The sequence below is a fragment of the Cyrtonyx montezumae genome, unplaced genomic scaffold, assembly GCF_038088225.1.
Source record: "Cyrtonyx montezumae isolate F1298 unplaced genomic scaffold, pur_monq_1.0 scaffold_3, whole genome shotgun sequence".
Taxonomy (NCBI): domain Eukaryota; kingdom Metazoa; phylum Chordata; class Aves; order Galliformes; family Odontophoridae; genus Cyrtonyx; species Cyrtonyx montezumae.
Window position 1 is genome coordinate 29,184,158 of NW_027072034.1, and position 24,567 is coordinate 29,208,724.

A 24,567-nucleotide genomic window follows, 5' to 3' on the forward strand; every position below is an offset into this window, starting at 1 on the left:
ATCCTCCTTGAATAACCCAAAACTACTCTAAGAACATCACTTAATGGATTTAGTTAAATCTGATCTTATCAATATTGTTCCTGTAAGTACTGTGATTTCTGTGAATTTTATTTTTTATTCATTCAAAAATTAGTAAGAATTTGTTTGTTTCCCTCCCTTCTCCTGTTTTTTTTTTTTTTTTAATAATCTGTATTCATCAGTTAACTTTCTAGTCAACATTATACACATCTACAAAGAGGGAATGAGAGAAGGCCCAGGAGACTGCAGACCTATTTAACCTAACCTCACTCTGTGGGAAAGTTATGGAGAAGATTGTCCTGAGAGATATTGAAAGGCACTTAAAGTCGAAAGCTGTCACAGTGCATAGTCAACGTGTTCGTGGATGGAACATACTGCCTTAGTAATATAACTTCCTTCCATGATAAGGTCATCTGTGTGATGGAGGAAGGGAAGATGGTGGACATGATCTTTCTGGATTTCAGTAAGGTCTTCTCTCTTGGCATCCTTTCAGAGAAATTGTCCAATTGTGATATAAACAGATTCACAATATGCTACATGGTGAATTGCCTCAACAGGTTGAAAGAAATGGGGCTGCATCCAGCTAGGAGCCATCACTAGTGGTGTTCCTTAGGGCTCAATTCCAGTGCCAGTCCTGTTCAACATTATCAGTGATCTGGATGCAAGACTGGAGTGCATCCTCATTTTCGTAGATGATACTAAAACTAGAATGATGAGTTTTTCTCTCCCTGGAGAGGCTTTGCAGAGATATCTAGATAGGTTGTAATGCTGGGAGCTCAGCAACGGCATGAAGTTCAAAGGACTGTGCTGGTTGCTACTGGAGAGCAGTTTGGCTGAAAGGGACCTGGAGATGCTGATGACAGCTGTGTGCCCTGGCATCCAAGGAGACAAACTGCTTTTTAGAATGCAGTAAATACAGCAAAAGTGATCTTTGCTGGTCAAAAGTGGTGATTCTTCCATTGCGTTTTGTGTTGGTGTGGTCTCACCTTGAATATTGCATGCTGTTCTTGGGCTCCACAATATAAAAGCAACTTTAAGGTTCTTGAAGGCCTCCAGAGGAGGGCAGGTAACAAAGCTGGTAATAGGGCTGGCAAGCTTGTCCTGTGAGGTGGGGCTGAGGATGCTTCGATTGTTCAGTCTAGAGAAAAGGAGGCTGAGAGGCAGCCTCAGCTCTCTGAAAAGGGGAAGCAGAGGTAGGTGCTGGACTCTGCTTTTGGGAACCGATGGTAGGACAGCAGTGGCACAGAACTACACTAGGGAAGGGTCAGACTTGGCACTGGGAAACATTTCCTTACTATGAGGGTGGTCAAACACTGAAACAGGCTTCCTGGAGAGGTGGCTGATGCTCCATGCTTCTCAGTGTTCAAAAGGCACTTGGGCAATGCCCTCAACAACATGTGGTAAGTTTTCATCAGCACTGAAGTGGTCAGGTGGTTGGATTTTAAAGGTCAGCTTTGAAGGTCCCTTCCAACAGAACCATTCTGTTCCATTCTGTCTTAAAATCTTTGATCCATCTCAAATGTTTCTTGACGAGCTACTGGAAATAGTTCTATTTCCTGGCAGCCAAAATGGTAAAATAACCTGCATTCTGAAGTATCTATGAAGTGTTCTCTTTCTAAGTATCTTTACGGGCGCTGAGTTTGGCAGGCAGGGCATGCATATCTTTGTGATGTTTAGATACCTGATGAGAAACAGAATTACCCTTGTTTTGCAGCTATTGATAGCAGCAAAAGAACCTGTAAGATTTTCTGCACAATGCTTAATTTGTTGATGTGGTACTACTCTAGATATAAACTTAATTTATAATTTATAAGTGACAAAGCTACAAAATATGGCATCTTGTGTGACGCTTTCCCTTCTATCTTCTCTTATGGTTCTATTTAGAAAGTCAAATGAGAAAAGCTATACTAATTGTAATTGAGACACTCTTGAAAGGATTTCCATGTAGCAATTCTTGAATGGGGTCAGGGAGACCTATAGAGAGGCACAGTGTTCCTCTCTCTGCAGTTCTATCTTATTGATACACAGAAGGTACGGAGCAAAATGTATCAGAACCCTTACAGTGGGAGGAAGGAAAACAAATGAAGCAAAAGTATCCATTCATTCAAGTATTTTACAGGTCTTTTTGCCATTATCCCAAGAATTCCTTGAAACATGTTGAAGATCATGTGTGAAAAAGACAAGACTTCTGACTCTAGTCTGTCTGCTATCCATATTGCTATTTTTGCAGAATTGTTTCTCTTCCAAATCACAGGCAATTATAAATGATTATATTTTGTGATCCGGTATATGAACAAAATTTGGAGTTTAAATTGAGCAGTTGTGAAAGATCTTACTCGTTTCAAAAAAACTTGTTTTAGATACTATATATTTGAAACAGAATTACTGTAACTTAAAGGGGATAAAGGGGACCATTACAGTGATCTGTGTACAAGTGCTAAGTCTGGCACCTGGTTTGGGGCAATGCCAAGCACAGATACAGGCTGGGTGGAGAATGGCTTGAGAGCAGACCTGAGAGGAGGGATTGGGGATGTCAGTTGATGAAGGATTCAACATGAGCTAGCAGTATGCACTTGCAGCCCACAAGGCTAACTGTATCCTGGGTTGCATCAAGAGAAGTGTGACCAGCAGGTTGAGGGAGGCGATTCTGCTCCTCTACTCTGCTCTTGTGAGACCCCACCTGGAGTACTGCATCCAGTTCTGGGACCTCTGACACAAGAAGGACATGGAGCTGTTGGAGCAGGTCCAGAGGAGGGCCACAAAGATGATCAGATGGTTGGATCACTTCCCCTATGGGAACAGACTGAGAAGAGAAGGTTCCAGGGGGACCTTATAGTAACCTTCCAGTACCTGAAGGGGGGGCCCTCAGAAAAGCTGGGGAGAGACTTTTTATAAGGACATGGAACAACAGGACAAGGGGAAATGAGTTTAAACTGGAAGAGGGTAGATTTAGGCTAGACATTAGGAAGACATTCTTTACTGTGAGACACTGGAACAGGTTGCCCAGTGTGGTTCTGGTGTCTTCTCCCTGGAAGCATTCAAGGCCAAGCAACCTGCTGTAGTGGGAGGTGGCCCTGACTAGAGCAGGGGGATTGTAACTAAATGGCCTTTAAGGCTCCTTCCAACCCAAACCATCCTGTGATTCTGTGTTGTCATCTGTTAAGTGCAGGTGGTGTTCAATTAAATGTGGCATTCTGAACTGAAAATCAAAGGAAAATGACTTTCTACAAAGAGCTGTATTAAATTGTGCAAACTAGTGTGACATCATTTGAGTGTAACTGTATTAGAATATTCTCAGGAAACTTTTATTCTGAGTGTGATGCTCTGGGAGGCATGATCTGGAAGGCTGAGATGAATTTGTATTAAAATGTTTGTATTTTATAGAAGCTGGAATGTTTGCTTTGGTGTCATAACATTTATTAACTATTAACTGGTGAGGAACTTGTAGGAAATGTAACTTTTTTTTTTTTTTACTTTAGAAATAATCTTCTTTGTAATATGTACAGAAGGATTCTGCTTGTTAGGATTTATAGACCAAATCAACCTTGAAAATGGTGCAGGCTTGATTGGGTCTAGAATGGTCAGGTAGGAATTTGCACTGCGCACCATTGTTTCCAGAGGAAGATGGTTGACATTTACCTGCAGAATGGCACTGAGTCAAATGAAAAAGAGCAGGTACTTTGTATACTTATCCCATCAAGAAATAGATGAGATTGATTACCAAACTGTATCCTAAAGTGTAATTAAAGAAGTTAGTATGCTTTAAGAAAATAAAAAATGAGAACGAAATATTTTTTCACTTCATTGAAATACATCTACCTGAGAAACTAAATTGTTGTTTCTCTTCACTAAACAAAAAATTGGAATCTTTTTTTTCAGTGGTTACCTGATGAAATGTGTCCAGTTATATTGGAGCAAAATATTTTACCTATGAAAATTTTCTTTGTCTTTTTGCCATTATTCTTTACGCAGATTTTAAGTGATAGTAGCTTACCAGTGCCTGTTATCCTCCAATACTCAATACTTCACAGTGATGAACAGTTATAGGTTTGGTGTGCAATTTTAACAATAGTTTTAACTGCATTGTTGGGATAAAATAGTAGCGTTCTGTTGAAGTACCCAAAGGGATGCCAGACTTGCATCCAGGAATGCAAAGTGTTTGTATAAAAGAACATTCAGTTATAGCCTAAGTGAGCAAGGTTACAACTGATGCATGGAATTCACTGCTAGCAAATCTATAGATAGTCTGCAGTCTGTTAATAACTCCTTCTGAGAAAGCATTTAGCAAAGAAGTATGAAGGAACGTTGTCTGACAAAATGTATTTACAGCCTGACCAGTGGAGATTTTAGCTGTTTTCATGTGCTGAATGCATTACTAACCTATTTCAGTAGTGTTTGTGTTTATTTGGAGAGTGAATATAATTTTGAATCGAAGTTTGTTTTATCCAATTCTGCCTGAATTAGTAGCTCAAGTGGAGAGTCAGGAGGTGTCATTCAGCGCTACCATTGATTACCACACTGTAAGTTGAATGTATTTCCTAAAAATACTTGAAAGGACCTGGAATCTTTCAAGGTCAGTTACTTTCCCAGGATCTACTCAATGTAGTGACAACCCTGCTATGCTCGTTTTTAGTTTATAAGCTTTGGAAGGAACTAAAATTAAAAAAAAAAAAAACAAACTTCAGTGGATAATCATCCACGTTGCTTTTATTTTTATTCTTTTCCTTGAGAAGTTAGAGGAGCATTTTCAAATAAACCACGGAGAGCTTGCCTGGAAGACACCAAACAACTGCCAGTGTCTGTCTGTCTTCTTTTCACTGTCTGTTAAATATTAACCCGTTGTCTTCACAGAATCACAGAATTGTAGGGGTTGGAAGGGTCTTTACAAATAACACATTTCTTTAAAAATCTAGATAAGAGTAGCATGAAGGTGAGTCTTACACTGGTCTCAGCTTGTTGGGTTTTTTTGTTTATTTCAGGTGGTTTCCTTCCAGTTTATACATACATAGGGTATAATCCTGTTAACGTCTCTGTTTAGCATTACATAAGGATGACTTAGTCTATTGCTGGTCTTTGTTTTCTTTATTGCTGACCTTGCTTGAAAGCATAAAAGCTAAGTAATGCTTCTTCATTGATGTGCCAATGGAACTTGTTCTCAGTATGCTGACCTTTATGCTATTAATAGGAGCAGATAATGCTAAGATTTATTTCTGATTTATTCCCAATATCCTTAACGGGCTTAAGTAATAGAACTCAAAATAATAATAAAAAAGAATGTATTTCATTGTACTGACAGCAGCATCTCATTGCTTTTTTTTTTTTTTAATTTTTTTTTTAATTACCCTTGTGTCATTCAACAAATGATCTCATATGAAGTACCTGAACAGTAAGATAATTTTTGATTCAAAGTATTTGGCATTGTCGGTTAGCGTTATTTGCCCAGAGAGGTGGTGGAGCCTCCTTCTCTGGAGACATTCAAGACCCACCTGGACACCTACCTGTGCAACCTGGGCTAGGGAGCTGCTTTGGCAGGGGGTTGGACTTAGTGATCTCTAGAGGTCCCTTCCAACCCCTGCAGTTCTGTGATTCTGTATAATGTTGTTTCACTTTTCCACAAAATTTTGTGATTGGACTTCGAAAGTTTTAGAGTTGAAGTTTGTATCAACTCATTGAATTGGGTTAGTAAATTGCCTTTGTTGTCCATCTCCTGTCAAGATGTTGAAGTAGAGAAATGTTCTGCGTTAGGAGATAATTTAACTTAAAATTAAGCTGTGTTGTACTTTGTGGTGATTTTATCACTTCAAAATAAGTAGTGGGTCCAGTTAAGCTTACAGAAGAGTTTGTCATGATTTTTACATACGTGTTTAAAGTAAATTCTATAGAACCTTTTTTTCTTTGGATGCAGATTCTGGGCTATGACATTAAACTAGTTTACTTAGTGGTAATGCAATACACCAGGGATATAAAACCTTTGCAAACTGATGGCAGTGCAGAAGAATACAGTTTAAAGTGATCTATATTTTGTGCTTCCTAGCTTGATAGGTAATTTCTCAGTGGACTATTTTAACTAAGTTGGGATAGTGATCAGCTTACACTGTGTAATAATTGTAATAAGTAAACAAAACCCAAAAATATTTGACCTAAGATCTTTGTCAAGCTGACATAAATTATCAGGCAGGGTCTGTGTAGAGGGAAGGAGAAGCTGAGGGGTTTATTCTTGATGTTAAAAGATTCATGCATTGTATTCCCATTACTGCTTTATGCAGTTGTCTATGAACTCAGCCACTTAACTCTATTAGCAGTAGTCTTTGTGCTTCTTTGATGCCTGGAATATCCTTAATGAAAAATTAATGAACACTGTACAATTTGATCTACTTCTTAGGAATATCTCACACTCCTACGTTTCCAAAGTTTTGCTTGTCCCAAGAGTCGATAAATCATTTGCATACATTTCACCTTCAGATGTATTGAAAAAGTAAAAATACCATCCAGTAAAATAAGACACTGATTTTTAGCTCTTGGCACAGAAGTGTGGTGGATTGTGGAAAGTTTTCTTTTTTTACTGCTTTGCTTCTGAAATATTTTGTCATGCAGAAAGAATATTAGCTAGTCTTTAGGAGTGGTATGAGCATTTAGATTGGCAGTCTGCTTTTGAGATTGTGACAAGCCAAATTAGAGATGTGGGAGTTGTCTGGCTGGAAGATTAGTGTACTTTTCAGAACAACCCACATTCTAATTTCAGGTTCCCGCTGCAAGGATGTGGTGTGTGAAATATATGTGCCTTCCCTCTGAAGCCAGTGATAGGAGCATAAGCTGTGATTAGGCCTTTGATGCGTCTTAAGAATGGCTATCATTTCTCCTTCCTGTACTTCCATCCTGTAACTTGCATTTATATGGTATGGTTAACCAATTCTTTAAAATTAATGAGTTAGATATGCTAAAAGAACTAACAAAAGCAAACATCTTTACGTTTTATTCTTACTTCTGTAATTCGGACCCTTCAGTAGCTTCTAAATGTAATTTCTTTGTTTTCTACCATAAGCAGAAATTAATATGATTTAGGGTCCTTTTTAACTAGTTAAAATATAAAAGTGTGGGACAGCCAAAGTTGCTTTTGTTTAAGCCTCCTTTTTTTTTGCCTCTTATTTTACCTTACAGTTTGCTTCGTGGCTAGTCAGCTATTTGTGGTTAATAGCTTAAAAATAAAGTTTTATTTTAGACTTAACAGTTGTATTGCACTAGTAAAGTAAGTCTGCCCAGAGTAATTGACAGTAAGACTGACTAGAGGAGAAGAGACTGTGCCACCATGGTTAAACTCTATTGCCAACTACTGTGTGACTTCACCCAGCTTCTTTGGGGCATGATGCTTTGGCTGTGCTGACTTCTAGACTGCTTCTAGTAACTATTTGGTGGTTATTTTGCCAAATAGCACCAGTGCCCAGGGACACTTTGTTAAAGTATTTACTCTACTATGTAGATGTTGCAGAAAAGGATCTTTTATCTAATTCACTGCAGTAGGCTGCTAAGCACCATGTGGCCACTTACTCCATCCTCCTCAGCAGAATGGGGAGGAGAACCAGAAAGGTAAAATTGCAAGAACTCATGAGTTGAGATTAGATGTTTTAATAGCACAAAATATGTAAGTGCAAACAAAACAATTTGCTAATTCCCCTTGGCTTGTAGATGTTCAGCCATTTCCTGGAAAATAAGACTGAATCACTTGTAACAGTTACTTGAGAACATTTATTTTACTTGAGCATAACTCTGATTCTGTCTATCCCACCCCAACCCTCCTATGCTGCACTTCTTCTTCCCTCCCAACTTTTATTGCTGAGGGTTATGTCCTATAATACAGGGTAGCCTTTGTTCAACTGCAATCAGCTGTCCTTGGCTGTATCCCCTCCCAGCTCTTTGTGCATCCTCAGGCTGCTGACTGGCAGGGCAGCACAAGAAGCAGAAAAGTCCTGGAGTCAGGGTATCCTGCCTTGCTCAGTTCCAACTGAAACATAGGTGTGTTGTCAACACTACTTTCATCTCAAATTCAAAAGGTCGCACCGTATCAGTTACTGTGAAGAAAATCAACTGTATCCCTGCCAAAACCAGGACATTCAAAGTATACGCATATACATAGTTACAGCATAAAACAGGCATTTTAATTTCCAATTGGTTATGTACTTAACCATTTAATTTACTGTCTCTTGACCTAGTGATATTTTCAAAGTATGCAATGCTTGGTTTCTCTGCCTGGATCAAGATATTAAAATTGTATTCTGTACTTGAAGCATTTTTCATCTGGTAGATGAGAATTAGTGAAACTGTGGGCTAAGGAGTTAATTTGCTTATCTACAGTGAATTGTACATTTTTATGCATAGTATAGAAGTACTTATTAAAACATAAATATGGTGGAGTTTCATGAAACAACTGTGAACATTTCACTGGCACTTTTGCAGATACAGCTTTCATAAAAAAGTGAGGAATCTGAGCTGACAAGCTGAGTTCTTTCCCAGCAATCTAAGATTACCTACAATTGCTGTGTGTTTCAGCATATCATTATTGCTAGCATTTTGGAGAAGATAGGGCTTCTGTCTTATAACGAAGATATTTGTCTGCAAATAAACTACCAAGTTACCATTTTTCTTTTTTCAGTTGTAAAACTAAAAAGTCAGAATAGTAATTTTCATGTTTCTTCTTTAAGGAAAAGTGGTGTTTGGTGCAGATAGGGAGTTTTGACAATTGACTTAAACTTGTCTTTAAGTGATCTTGAGATTATACAAAGAAATGCAAGGGGTCTCACTTTGGTGGCTGTGTATGTACTGATTAGATACGTTTAGTTAATTGAATCTGCAACTCATTTTGCTGCAGAAATACTGAGTGAAGTGAAATAATGACTTTTTATTTCTCCTTTCTCGTAGTGTGCTGGAGAAGAGAATTGGGTGGACAGTCGGACTATTTATGTTGGGCATCGTGAACCACCTCCAGGCACTGAAGCATACATTCCTCAGAGATTTCCAGATAACAGAATAGTCTCATCAAAGGTAGAGTTCTTTCTCTCATTTGCATAAATCAGTTTAAATTTTGCTTTGTGTATTTATTTTATTCCTCTCAGATGATCTTTCTGTACTTCCTATGTTTCATTTACCTTTGCCAATCATAGTAAAAAAATCTCAAGTTTCTTCCACCAAAACTAATTGTCACGTTGCCTCTTTTATGAGTAGGAATAAGATAACTCATCCAATGTTTAATGTAGTACATAGAAAAAGTCTTAAAATGAGGCTGTGCTTTTCCACAGAGGAATGAGAAAGTAATTTTCATTTGGGTTGATGCTTCTGGTTTAGATAAACTGTCTTGCCTTAAATGTTCGTGCTCCAATAGCATGGAAAATCGTATACTTGCAGCTTTCTATGTCACGGACTCCCCAGGAGCTTCATGTATTGAATGTGTTCAAATGTTAAACTTTGGGAGTGCCCGCCTGCCAGCCAGTTACAAAATAACAAGGGGAAATTATATTAAACTCAAGGAGGGAAGATTTAGATTAGATGTCAGGAGGAAGTTTTTCACTGAGAAAATGGTGAGGTACTGGTACAGGCTGCCCAGAGAGCCTGTGTATGCCCCATCCCTGGAGGAGATGTTCTAGGCCAGGTTTGATGGGGCCCTGGTCAGTCTGGACAAGTGCTTGATGTAGTAGGTGTCAACCCTGCCTATGATAGGGAGGTTGGAAGTTAAATGATCTTTTATGTTGCTTCCAACTCAAGCTGTTCCAAGATTTTATGCATGACTTTAAAATAGCTTTTACTGGAAAAAAGATACTTTTAAGCAGTAACTTAGATTCACAAGCTTGCTTAGGGAACTAAAACTGTAATCTCTGAATTGTACGCTTGCATACATTAGTGGATCTGAACACTTGCCTTCCATTAATACATGGCAAAGCTGTAATTAAAGCTGCACTTCTCAAACTGTTTCATTTCTTACTATAAAATGTATTTTACTACCTTCCTTCACTCCAATTTTTATTATTTTCTTTCTATATCTCTTTCAAAGACAGTATGCTCAGAAAAACAGCCTAGTGTCTAGGCATCCCTAATTAGATAGAATATTCAAAAGATAACACAGTAAATAATCCAGGTGGAGTATGGTCAAATTGGTACAATAGGAAATCCTGTGCTCTGCACATTACTTTGTGGATTATTACGGAATAAACACATTTTATGCAAATCTTTGTACTTGTGTGACACTTTTTTATCTTGTACTTTTCATCTAGAACTTACATAGATAAAGCCATTAAAGTAAGCTACTGCCACCACTTTTTGAAATAAAAAACGTCCTACTCAGTTCTACAAGATGCTTGACATCCTTTTTGATAGTGAAATTAGAAGTTTGATTTACTATGCTTTGTAGAGTGAGATCTTAAATATGGTTTAGTGTGGGAATGAGCTGCATTTCCTTGCCAGCAGTTATTAAATATGTGGAATTTTAACAGCTCAAGGAAAACATTTCACTGTATTTTGGTATATTTTCAGTTAAGTGTTTGAAATATTAGACTTTAATTGTCAACTGACTCTAAAAGCATTTCCATAAACAAAAGGTTTTTAGTAGTAATATTTTTATACACGTATCTCAGACTTGTGGTTTGTACATTAAACTTGTTACGCTTTAAGTAATCTAAGTTTTCACTATGAAAGTAAATACAGTGATGATTATGTAGGTAACTCCAAAAGTAATGCCTCATATTTATTTCTATGGGAATTACAACAGATAAAGAGTGCGAAAGCACTATTTGATAGAGCAGATTCTCAGCTGCAATACTTTAGTTTCTAATATAGTCGCCACCATTAGCCATACATTTTTTGCCAAATAAATGAACAAGAACTTGCATGTTGCACTTACAAAAATCTGCACTAGCAGAGGTGACCCTCTGTCACCACTGCTGAAGCGTACCACCTCACTGTGCTGACATCCACTGTTCATTTTCCATAAATGTTCAGCAAGTATTGATGAATGTCAATTGATGCAATTTTTTCCACATGGAGGAATTCAATTACAACCCTTTGCTTCACCTGCACTACTATGTCAGACTCCATTTTGTCAGACTGTCCCTCTGTTGCCATCTGTCATACAGAATGTAATGGAATATTGGTGGAAAGGTTCAATCTCTACTGACATATCACCAACATCTGATTCTGATATTGTGGGCCAACACAATACAATGGGAGATGTTACTTTTGGAGGAGCCCTTGTTTTTTTAGGAGGGAGTAGAGTTTGTCCTTTGTTTAATTACATACTTTTTGCAGTATAGTTCCTAAGAGTGCAGAAAGCATCAGAAATTTGTACTTGTTAGGGTAAAATACATCCATGCAAGCACACTATGTAACATTACTTCAACCATGAAGGGTGTTTCCTTAGGTTTTCATCAGTTGGACAGACAGTAACTTTCAGCTGTGGTTTTATAGGTCATAATGCTTACCCAGGAAAGATGATGATTGCTCTTCAAGGATGAGAAACCCTGAAGTTCTTAGTACAGATTCTACCAATTTAAGATAAATTGAATTTCTGAAAAGAGTAGCTTAAAACAATGAGGAAACCTCATTGAGTAGCTATATTAACAAATGTCCTGTCATAAAACCCTGAAAAAATACAGCCACTTGAAGTAATTGGGAAAGTCTGAGGTATTTTTTTCTTCCAAAGGTAAACTTCACTATGCTGCATAAGAGGTTTCCTGGTGTCAGCAAGATGATAATTTGATTCCGGTACAGGGGGATATTTCTTGTATATTGTACTGTCACTGTGGAATGTGGTTCATGCTCTGTCTGTTTAATGGCATATTCCTGCTCACAAAAAAGCTGATCTAGGCAGACCTTTGGGCAGACAAAAATGCTTTTTTTGATTTCATGTCTTAACTCAATTATGACTTTTAACAATGTCTTACAAAAAGTCTGTGTCAAATTAATAAGCAAAAAAATTGTTTTAGCTTGTGCATGCAGTTTGCTTATGTTCAAAGGTAGTGACCTTTGTAAGGTAGATTCCTACATGGTCCAAGTTTTTAGCTGTTTCACCTGCACGGACTGTTAGACTTCAATAAAGAGCACACAACAGCTACATTAAACTTACATGGCAGTGATGCAACATAATAATAGCTGGTAAAAAAATCTTCCTTTTTCAAATGAAGAGTCAAAAACAAAAAACAAAAAAAACCCACCATGTAAATGAGTTGGCAAGAGTTGTTTGCTTTTTTGGTTAAAAATATTAATATTTTGAAAGAATGTACTGATCATTAAAACTACTATTCCAAAAAGACAATTTTACTACAGCAGTAGCTGAAAGAATTTGGTAGGAAACACCTTTTTGTCTTCTATTTCTGAATTAGGAGAACATCAAGTTTTTCAGTTCTGCTTCTAAAGAGTGATTAATTACAAAATAACTAATATGAAACTTCCTTAAGTTCCATACTTCATACTGTTCTGCTCAGAGTGTCCCAAGCAGTATGACAGTGGGCATATATATACGTTGCAGCATGTGGAAGTGCCAAACCACTTAATGTATTATCATGGGAACTGCTGAAGTTCCACCTAGCATAGCATCTTGTCACCCGTGGTAGATGCTTTAGGAAGGAAGCAACAAGTAGGAATAGAGTGATGCTTCTCAATAGGATGTTACAATTACAGAATGTTAGAGTTGGAAGGGACCTTAAAGCCTATCCAGTTCCAACACTCCTGCACTGGACTGGAACACCACGCTCTAGATCAGGTTACTCAAAGGCCCTCGGATCCTGAGCCTGAGTATTTCCAGTGCATTCTCAGCTGCTCTGGGCAGCCTGTTCTATTGCTTTACCACTGTCAATATTTGTTGATTTGTGATTTAGCCAAAAACTGATGACTTTATATTTAATACATGAGTTTTTGGTCTGAATTTCGTCATTATTTTTTGAACCCATATGAATTTTTACAATACTTAATTAATGCACAGTGAAACTTCAGAATAGTTTGATAAATTAAAACTATAAACTTTCATTTTGAAATTCCTGCTTCCTAATTTTGTCTGATGTCCTTGATTCTGAGAGCAGTCTGATACAAAAAAAAAAATCTGATTTTTAAAATATAAAAATAAAGAATAATAATTCGGCATACCAAATTTGTTCTTGTTTCATTTTTCAGTAATTTCCAGGTTCTGTTTCCTTAGTGTTGATTTGATATCTTCTGTGTCTTCATAGAACTGCTGTATTTCAAAGATTTTGTTCATTTGTAGACAGATTATGGATTTGCAATTCCAATTGTGGCTGAATCGATGAACTAAAGACTAATTGTATGTATGTATTTGCCTTTCTTGAATGAAGGAGAAGGTATGTAGGAAAAGAATTGGCTGGAGCAGTATAGAATTCTCTGAGAACATGCTTAATTGCAGTTGCTTACTGGTTTAGAGAGAACATGAAGAATGAACCACAAGAAGTAAGAATTTCAGATATTCCAAGATAGGTATAATCTGAGTGAAGTATCATCAAATTTCCAGTATGTTAAACCGACAAAATATTGGGAACACTGCAGGAAGATTACATTTTTTTCTGTACCTTCCATAGAGAAAGCTAGGCTAGAAAGAGTAACAGAAATTTTTGGTAAACATTTTATTCTTGTTTTCAGCCCATGGTTAATGAATAGGTAACGTTTTGCCTTAGTGAGCCTATCTAGCTTTCAGCTTTCAATGTCATAAAGGGAAATCTGTACAGCTACAAAAGTCACTTGTGCATCTGTCATTGGCATAACTGGAAGCAGTGGAGTTTAAACCTCCAAAAGGTTGATTCTGAAAGCAGTAGGATGAGATTCCCTGATACGCAGGACTTATTCTACAGTGGAAGCAGAACTGTTACTTGAAGAGTTTGCCCTTGCTTAAAGATTTTATTCAATTAAGTTATGATATGAAATTATGAAATGCAGAATTATACTGTAGCTTTATTTCCTTTTGTTGCTTTTTAAGAAGCAATGCAGTGAATTTTAGATGGCAAAATCATCGCTGCTTTGAAATGTTGTATGGCTATATTCACTGACCAGAAGTGTTCCCATTTCTATTTCACAAATAACACTATTGTCTGTTACTTGCTTGTTTCCTTGGGGCTTCTCTACAAATACTGATCCATACACTGATTTGTATGAGAATAGCCTGAAACAATAATATTGCATGTTGAGAGTCCTCTGAACTGAAAGCAAAGTCTTAGTTCCTTTCAGTGCTAATCTGATTAATTGTGAGTCATCTCAATCTCAGTGACTAATAGTTAAATAAAATTAAGTAATTCTGGCAGTTTTCCGAGGTTGCTGTTGAAATTTTTCCTTCTTTCAGCAGAAATTTGTGCTCACTTCTGTGCAACACTCCCTTCTAGCATCCTGTTATAAAACCACAGAGACTGGAGGCAGTGAGGTTCTGTTCTTACTGTTGTGCTACATTTGGAAAAATGTTAATTCTGAAGCTTAAGAAAGTGTTTGAGTACCTCCACCACTACTTGAAACTCAGAGGAGAGCTGAACTGTCCCAGACCTCTCCAAGGTCATGGTTTTAACTGTAAGGATTTGTTTGATCTATATGAGGACATGACACAGCAGCTTTAAGTTGAGGAGTTCAAACACAGCCCTAAGCGTTGACATTTGAAAGTCAAAAATAGATCTCAAGCCCACAGTGGAAACTGGCATGCTTGTGTGTGTGAAACACAGATATTTGTATAGTGTCCATCGTGGGGCAGAGAAGACTGGTAGACTTAAGTGCATATGGGAAAGGTACCAGTGCAAGCAGTGTTTTCTGTCTTTTAGCATGGACATACCAATCTGCTGTAAAAGCTGTAATGCGGAGCTCCCACCTTATGTCCAGGCACTCCACTGACTCATAGTTACGCAGTCTGAAGCAGAAGATGGATCTGATGCTGTAGGGGTTAAAATAGCAAGCTTTACACAGCTGTATCTAAGAGTGGGGCAGGTGCTTTTAGCAGTGAAGCTAAATGGGCTTGATCTGAGTCAGTCAGAAATGCCTCCTCTTCAATGGGCTTGTCTTGGTTGCCAGTTATTGGGAAGTAGTACCTTCAGTATAAAGTGATAGGATGCGATGCATCATGCAGTTTTCCTTGCAGGAATGATTATGTAGTTTCCTCCAGTGGATAACTTCCAGTATCTCAAGAGAGCTAGCAATAGCTGTTAGCTCTTGATGATCTTTAGGTAGGATTTCCAGGCTAGTGGCTCTCTGCAACCTCTCTTGTATTCCCAAGTCATTTGCCACACTCCTCACTCAGGTAAGTGTTAAGTCATCTTTTATTCTCTGCTGGAACAGAGTAAAGTTTGTCATATAAATATGGAGTCTGTACATTACTGAGAGGGGGAGGGAGGAAAGTAGGAAAGGAAGCAGGCCCAAACCTGACAGTATTCCACTCACTACAATACTTAATTCTCTTCACTTTACATATGAAAAAGTGAAGCATGTCTGATCTGAGACATGCTCTTGCATCTCTTGTGCTAACATTCTCTGTAAGTTTCTTTATATTGTAATTTAATACTCTTCAAGATGCTGGGGGATGCTTTTGTCAGAGGAGTTTCTGGAGATACAGCCTCAGTTTGATGAAACAGAATTGTTCAATTAACAAAGGACTCTATGAAGGATATCATTCTTTGGTTTGTAGTAGAAATCTAGTTTTACAAGTAACTATTTTTAAGGAACCTTATGACAGAATGTTTGACCATTTTCCCGTGGTCCTGTATTTTATTTTCTGACAGATAAAAGGCTGAACTTAGGAATATTCTGATGTACGTATGTCTCACTGGGAATTAGTCTTACAACTCATGCTTGCTACCCCTGACCTGAAACCCCAAATTTGTACTCACTATTTGAACTAATTTCTCTAGTTCAGTTTCATTTTTTGCACTCTTGCTGAATATACACTATGGATTTTAGTCACATGTAAAAGCCCTACATTTAAGAGAGCTTACGGTGATCAGTGTGTTGTGAATTACCCTACATCATCTGATATGGAGAAACAAGGGTGTCTTTCTCAGTGGAGTAACAGAGTACAGATGAAATGCAAGTTAATATTTTTCCTAAAGTGTAGTGAAATTCTCTGTTCATTCCAAGTTATTCTCTATAGACTGTAAAGGGCTTTCAAAAATTTAATGGAAATTGCAATTCTGTGTTCTTCTAATCTTATGTAAATATAGGTGTCTGAAACTTTTTTCTCTGTAGAAAGTGAAGATATTAAGCTGACTTAGGACACAAGTATTAATCAGTTTTGCTATGAATTTCCTATGTGATTATAAGCAAGTCACTTGACAAGAGTGTGCTTAGTGCTTTAGGATCTCGGCTATTTTCTTTTACACTTCTTACTGTGGTATTTTCTTTGAATTCTCTGATTGATTAAACTTGAACAATTAAAAAAATAGAAAAATATATAATAATAAAAATATAATTTATATAATAGTAATTTGAAAGAAAATTTCAAACTGTTGACCAGAAATTTTTCATCTGTTCTGTTGAAGGAGGATAACTACATCTATGTGTTTGTAATATATTGTTATTATGACCATGTGTTACGTATATGATGTTATCATAAATGGAACGTTGCATGCATATTTATACTCATACAGTCTGGTTGTGGAGCTGCTTGAAGAATGTGTTGTCTCCAAATCATTAATACATAACTTAAAAATAAGTATATTAAGAACACTGAAGTCACTGTGGGCATATTTATGTGTTGTGCACATTTATTACGTTTATTGATGTGTTAAAAGAAAGACATCTGTGACTGAAAAAATAGAATTGACCACAAGTGCTATTGTTTAGCTTTAGAGAGTTAACTATTGAAAAGAAATACGTTGTAAGAAGTGGATTTGTTGGTGGAACTCAATAATGCAATATGGAGTGCTTTTATTTTCATAAAGCTCCAGCCTTTAATGTCAATTAAGTATTTTAACTTTTCTTTTACTTAAGAAAATATTTACCTTTGAGGATGAAAGGAGAAGCTTGAGATGTGAGACAAAATTCTGGAATGCAGGTATCAAGAGAAAAGATGTTTATAAACATCTCAATTTAATATCAGGACCCTATTTTGTCTTTTCCAGTTAATGGGACTGGCTGTAGCAAGGCTGGAAGCCAGCATGGCTTTAGCAAAAAGACAGTGTGCAAAAATTGGTAAAATGGAGGAAGTGCATAGGTTGTAGTACTACTGAGGTGCAATTAAGTAGTCCAAGCACACAGTTACAGAAAAATGCAGCAGCACTGCAGATACTACCATAATTAAAAAAATAAAGAAAATCATTGCTTTGTTGTTCTAGAAATTCTGATTTTTTACAGTTCCTTTCTCAGTGCTTCAGATGTGTTTATGCAAGAGATCCATTTGTCACAGAGATGAGTACATAGCTCTACTCCTTGCTGCCTAACATATTACCTCTGTATGCAAAAAACATGTATGTGCTTTGATTTCTTATGAAGCAGTTAAAAACTTTTTGCTGGGCTGTCCTCAGCTCAAAAGCTTCAAGTGTATAACTATTTGGATATTTTTATTTCCTTCAACTGAGTTGCAGTGAAAAAGAATCATAGAATCAACAGGACTGGGGAAGGACCTGTTAAGATCATCCAGTCCAACTGTCCACCTACCAGTAACATTTGGCACTAAACTGTGTCCCTCAGTAAAACATCTGAATGTTTCTTGAACACCTCTGCGGCTGGTGACTCCACCGTCTCCCTGGCCAGCCTGTTCCAGTGCCTGACCACTCTCTTGCAGGAATATTTCCTAACATCCAGTCTGAATCTGCCCTGGTGCAACTTGAGGATGTTCTCTCTAGGCCTATCACTAGTTACATGAGAGAAGAGGCCGACCACAGCTCCCTTCAGGTCATTGTAGAGAGCAGTAAGGTCTTCCCTGAGCCTTCTCTTCTCCAGGCTGAGCAATCCCAGCTCTGTCAGCTGCCCCTCATAGTGCCTGTGCCTCCAGACCCTTCACCATCTTGGTTGCCATTCTCTGGTCATGCTCTAGGGCCTCAGTGTCTTTTTTGTAATGCTCTCATCCAGGTCATCAATAAAGATATTGAACAGAACAGGCCTCTGTACCAAACACTACTTGTGACTGATTGGCAGCTGGATTTAACTCATCTCCACTCTTTAGACTATCCAGCCAGTTCTTTACCCAGCAAAGACTGTACCTGTTCAGGCCACAGGCTGCCAGCTTCTCCAGGAGAATGCTGTGGGAGACAGTGTCAAAGGCTTTGCTGAAGTCTAGGTAGACCACATCAACAGCCTTTCCCTTTTCCAAGAGACAGATCACTAGATCACTGCCTCTGTTTAAGCTTCTCATTAATGTGTCTCTAAGATTATAAAGAACATGATACCTTATTGCCGATTTTGCTGTCTGTAACTAACGGCTAGGGAGAAATCATGTGGTGGACTTCCCTTCTCTGCATTCACAGCACATCTCTCTTGTTGCTTAACATAACAGGAACTTTAAGTGATTGGGACTGTTGTACAGAGCAAACTCCTAATCCAGTCTAACCACTTCTATTCTGAAAATGTGCGGCCAAAGCAAGTAGTTGTGTAGTGGGGAGTGTGAAGAGAATTCCAGTTCAATACAAGTGTTCTCACTGCAAGACGAGAGCACTTAACTTTCCAGCTCTTATGTGTATGCTTTCATGGGTTTTGGCTAACAGGTGATACAATATTGAAATAACTTATTAAACAGAATAATTGTTTACTTAGGAAATATTTTTTGACACATCATTAAAAAAAAATCTTTTTGTTCATATCTTACAAGTGTGTACACTTTAGCCCCAAATAAGTAAAAGAACTAGGCAGGGGTCCCTCATGGGTCTGTATTGTGAGTGGTATTGAATATTTTTGTCTGTGACATGAGCATTGGGATTAAGTGCACCTTCAGCACGTTTGCAGTTGACTCCAAGCTGTGTGCTGCAGTAGGCACACTGAAAGGAAGGGTTGCCATCCAGAAGGACCTTGAGAGGTGTGCCTTTGCAAGCCTCATGTTGTTCAGAAAGGCTTTGTGCAAGGTCCTGTGCCTGGATCAGAGCAGTCCCAAGCACAGATGCTGGCTGGGTGGAGAATGAATTGACAACAGCTCTGAGGAGCAGGACTTGAGGTGTTGGTTGATGAAAGACAGCATGAGCTGGCAACACGTGCTTATGGCTTGGAAGGCTGACTGTGTCCTGAGCTCCATCAAAAAAGAGGTGGCTACCAGGGCAAGGGAGCTGATTGTTTCCCTCTACTCCACTCTTGTGTGATCCTACCTGCAGAACTGTGTTCATCACTAGGACCCCAAGCAAATTCTTGAGAGAAGGCAGCTTTAAAGAGACATTATAGTGGCCTTTCAGTACCATAAGAGAGCTGACAAGAATGCTGGAGAGGGCTATTTGGTCACGGAGTGTAGTGTTAGAACCAGGGGTAGTGTTTTTAAATGAAAGAGAGTAGATTTAAATTAGATCCCTGGAAGTGTTTAGGTCTAAGTTAGATGGGGCTTTGGGCAACATGCTGTAGTGAGGAATGTCACTGTCCATTGTAAGGGGCTTGGAACTAGATGGTATTTAGGGTCCCTTCCAACCTCAGCAGTTCTGGGATTCTATACTATAGATACTAGGGTTTTCATTTACAAAGAAGAAATACCTCTTGGAGTTCTTTTTCATCTGCATGTAGAACAGAGGTACATTCCTTCTGTAACTCTAGTTTCATTTTCTTTCAGGGCCAAGTTAGCAGATGTGTAAGCCACGGTAAAATTAGCGTATCAGTATGATTCAGTGCAATCTGAGAAAATAATTAGTAGAAGCTTCTTAGCTTGTCTTCATTGAAATAAATGTTATGTTGAAGTTGTCATTTTATGATGTGTCAAATGATAATTTAGATAATAAAATGAGACCGTCTTAGTTTTCTTAAGCAACTTTTCACATTTGTCACACAGTTCTAGGTGATGTTTTTCACGTGCATTCCAAAAAGCAGTGCTTTGATCCAATTTTTGGAGCTACAGAATCATTTGTGTAAGAACAGTAAGGTTGAACTTGCTGCAGGGCAGTGGAAGGCACTAGATATCACCAGATCCTTTCTCACTTTTATGCTTTTTTTCCTTTGAGTTTTTTACATATTCTGCTTGCACTTCTCTGTACTGAGTTTCATTTTATTAAAGGCCAGGTTTGATGGGTCTTTGAGCAACCTACTCAAGTGGAAGGTATCCCTGCCTATGTGAAATTTTAGTTATTTTTAAGGTTAGTAGACAAATAGACAGTCGCATACTCTCATTCAGAACTGAAGTTTATTTTGAGAACTATGTTTGCATCAAAGGCAAGGTACACAGGCTGGCAACTTCTGTTTGGTCCTCAATTTGCTGTGATTTTGTAGCTGACTCTCAGAGTGCCACCTACCTCCTTGAGTCGCATGTACAAAATTAAAGTGAATTAAAAGCAATGTCAAGCTTCCAAGGTGTTTTTTTAAAATCTTTTGATTGCTTTAAATAAACTGTTCTCTAACTGAATCTCTGAATGCTGTTACTGTTCAGAAGGTTCTTGGTGCCTAGATTATCACAGCTTAGAATATCCTACATAATGCAAATAATGTGATTTCAGGAAAGTATTATTGCCAGTTAAAATTCTATTTCAATAAGCTATTAAATAAAATAACAAAAGTAATACAATTTTTAGTTTAAATTAATCCTGGATTGCAAATTACGAATTTCTTTGATTCTTAGAATAAAGAGTGTGAATGATATTTCTCTCATAAGCAGTCATAATCTGTGCTTTGTTTTCAGTACACATTTTGGAACTTTATACCGAAAAATTTGTTTGAGCAGTTCAGAAGAATAGCTAACTTCTATTTCCTCATCATTTTTCTTGTTCAGGTAAGCTACTCCATTTTGTAATAAGTTTCTGAATTCTTCCTTAAAAAACAAAAAACAAAAAGCAAGGAGTTTAGAAAGGTTAAAGAAACCATTAGTTTTGATGAATAGATAAGTAAGTGGTTGAGCTTAGTTAAGCTTTTACACTGATGATGTGACAAGAAGGTCTTTATTACATTCCCAGGTTGTGAACGTGAATCTAACCTAGAGACAAATTAGCACCATCTCTGGTTTGATAGCATCTCTTGATTAAATTGAATAGAATGAGAGTCATTTCATAATCTTTATTTTATAGTAAATAAGCATCCAGATGAGCAAAACCATTCTTGTAAATTATGTTGATGACTAAATTTTGCTAGTTATGCTAAAGTTTGTTTTTGTTTTTTTTTTTGTAAGAGAATGATCCCTTGACAGAAATTTTCCAAGTGAAATCAAAGTATGGATGCTTCTTCAATGCTTGCTTAGCATAATACCTAAATACTTTTTTTTTGGTCATTTTTATCTCCAGTAATTAATTTGCTGCTTTCTAGATGTCTTCATTCTGAACCTTTCACAATCACTTAAATGTATTAAAAAATAATCTGTTAAGTGAAAAGCTCTATCACTTAGCATACCAGACAGCATAGAAAGTAGAGTGATTCGGATTCTCAGAATAATTTAATTTTCTTACAGACTGAACAGTCCCTTGGATTCTACCACTTTCTTATATAATTCCCAGAGGTCATAGCTCAGTATTTCAGAATTTGCTCCTTGTGTACATAAGAACATCTGCATTGTATAACATCAAAATAGCACTAGGCTGATTTCAAATTTTGCTCAGCTTTGTCTCCAGTTTCTCGCATACTTAAGCCCTTGCAAGTAACTAGGCATTAGTATCTGAATAAGATCTAAATATATGTAACTTACTCCAAAAGTAATGCCTCCTCTTTTTTCCATGGGAATGACAGCAGTTACAAAGAGCACAATAACACTATTTGATAGAGCAAATTCTCAACTACAAAATGCTAGTTTTCAACATGGTTACCACCATTAGCTATACATTTTGGCAGTGATGAACAAGAGCCTGCATGTTGCACCTGTAAAAAATCTGCACTAGCAGAGGTGACTCAGTGTTGCCGTTGCCATTGCTGAAATGCAATGCCCACGACCTCACTCTGCTCACATCCATTCTTTGGTCTGTACAACATTTAGTAAGCACTGATGAATGTCAGTCAATGCCAATTCTTTATGCATGGAGAAATTCAGTTCCACATCTTTGCTTCAGATGTTTTTCCATGTCAGATGTCATTGTGTCAGAGTGCCCCTCTGCTGTAATCTGAGTACGGCATTAACATGTAACAGAATATTGATGGGAAGGTTCAGCCTCTACTGACATACCACCAACATCTAACTCTGATGTTGTGGGTCAGCACAATAAAACAGGAGGCATTGTTTTTGGAGCAGCCATCGTAGTATTGTACTTTTTTTAGTCTATAATTAGTTTTTATTTTTTCTTGGTATTGCATATATTCTTACAATCATATTAAAATACTATTCTTTTTAGTTAAAGCTCCTTGGTACTTTGTAACATGTTAGTGAAAAGAGTACTTGAAACATCTTGATTACATATTTTACTGCTTTTATTTGCATAATTATAACCAGAAGGCATTTGTTCCTTTCGTTGCAGTTAATCATTGATACACCTACTAGTCCAGTTACAAGCGGACTTCCACTTTTATTTGTCATTACTGTAACAGCTATTAAACAGGTGAGAAGTTTTCTTAGCAAAAGTAAATATAAGGAGAACGTTTTTATTTGCATACCATTTCACTTTTCCCAGTCTTTTTGTGTTAGGTTGTCTTAGGGCAATGCCTCAAGGAATTATTGTGATGAACGTGGACAGAGTAACTGTTGTTTTTTGTTTGTTTGTTTTGTGGCTTAGTAGAAATTGGTTGCTATGTGATGTCTCATGAATTCAACACAATTATAAGTTGTTTTAAAACTTTGATGTTTGTGTGTCCGGAGGAATCATTTGCATTCTTGTATTTACTCAGTATGGTTTGACTTTTGTCTGTTACTGTGTAGCTGTCCACATCCTTTTACATTTTTCCATACAGACTGAAAATGAGCTTACTAAGAATGAGAAAAACTCATAAGATAAAAACTGCTGATACTTTCAGTCTCTGCAGAATGAAGAGATACAAAAAAATATTTTGGCTGAAATCTTAGAAACATAGAAACAGTAGGTTGGAAAGGACCTACAAGATCATCTAGCCCATGATAACGAACATAATGATAGTTGCAGTGCTTTCTGAAGATTACTTTTCAATAGATGTTACAGTATTCTCTCATTTTCAGTGTGAAAATTAATCCAGAAAATTGAAGTAATTTTTAGAAATAACTTCTCGCTCCATCATTGAGTATAAAAGACAAGTTGCTTTCACAAAACAAAATTGCATAATACAGGTTTGTATTATTATACAGGTTTGTAATTTGATTTTCAAGTTAGTACTACCAAAAAGAAAAGATTTTGGTAGTTTTTCATGTGGTACCCTAATGCTATTGTTCCAGTTAAAATGAGCACTTAAATGTAGATGGAGTCTCATGGAAATTAGTGGAATCTCAGATGAATATTGAATATTTTAATTGATTAATATTAATACTTCAATATGATTATCAGATCTGTGCATTATCAGAGCTCATGATACTATAAATTTGGGTTGGATCAGGATTTAATCAGGAATGAGAGACATTGCACTTTGATTAAGCTAGAGCTGAATTTTTTGTCTTTGTCACCTTCAGACCCCATGAAGGAGTGCAAAAAATAACGTATCTGGCATAAACTTTACTTAACTCCTCAAAAATTGTACTAGATTTGATCTGGAATGTGAGTTTATAGGAGGTGCACTTAGTGGCTCCGGTACTCTTCATCATTGCTTACTGTAACATCTCACTGCAGCCACAGAGTAGTTTCTAAAACTGTGAGCTCCTGAAGTAGTAGTCACAAATATTTGGTAGAATGGCTTTATTATTCATTTGGCTTTTTTCATTCAGTTCAATCTAATGATAACTGCTCCATCAGAGCGAGAACCACAGTGACACAGTGAGTTCCATTTCATGGGTATCTTTGGGTTCAGGCACCAAATGTTTCTGTACATAGGAGGGAGATTGCTTTGAGCATCTTTTACTAGGCCACTCCAAGGAATTAGTACTTTTCACAAGCACTAAAAAGGTTTCTTATTTTATTAATATTCAGTGTTTGGGAAAGAAAAGTTTCATGAGGAAGCTGGATATCAAGACAGTGTCTAGGTCAGAATGCTCCCCATTTTAGCTCTAAACTCCTGTATGTGTGTTCTGTATTACCTACCTTTCAAAAACTAGTGATTTCCTCTTAATATGATAACTTACTACCTTCATTGTCTTTTTGCTAAGTACAGGTTTCTCCTGTATTAGTTCTCCAAGAAACTATAATGTTTCACATTTTCATGCCTTTCAGTGCTAAGTATATGTAATTGATTATTGTCTGTAGTAGGATTCAGCTCTTGATTATGAGCAGAAGTGATGATCATCCAATGGCTAGTAATTTAGATGTGGTTTCCTAGTGTTAAGATTTGAAGTGTTGCACTAAATGTAGACTTAATGTAGTTAAACAGTGGTCTATCCAAGTCTGGATTATGACATGCTGTGTATAGTACAGCAGTTGCATCCTCCCAAGTCAGGTGCCAAAATGA

The 24,567-nt window shown here is 37.3% G+C and overlaps 1 protein-coding gene across 3 annotated transcripts in view; it reads left to right on the forward strand.

Annotated features, from left to right (window-relative positions):
• Nucleotides 1-24,567, forward strand: part of ATP11A (ATPase phospholipid transporting 11A) — a 122,005-nt gene that overhangs the window by 52,941 nt on the left and 44,497 nt on the right. For all 3 annotated transcript variants that reach the window (XM_065741053.1, XM_065741051.1, XM_065741052.1), the window contains exons 2-4: nt 8,932-9,054; nt 20,771-20,860; nt 22,524-22,604. In XM_065741053.1, the coding sequence (XP_065597125.1) occupies nt 8,932-9,054; nt 20,771-20,860; nt 22,524-22,604 (294 nt within the window). The remainder of the gene's footprint in view (nt 1-8,931; nt 9,055-20,770; nt 20,861-22,523; nt 22,605-24,567) is intronic.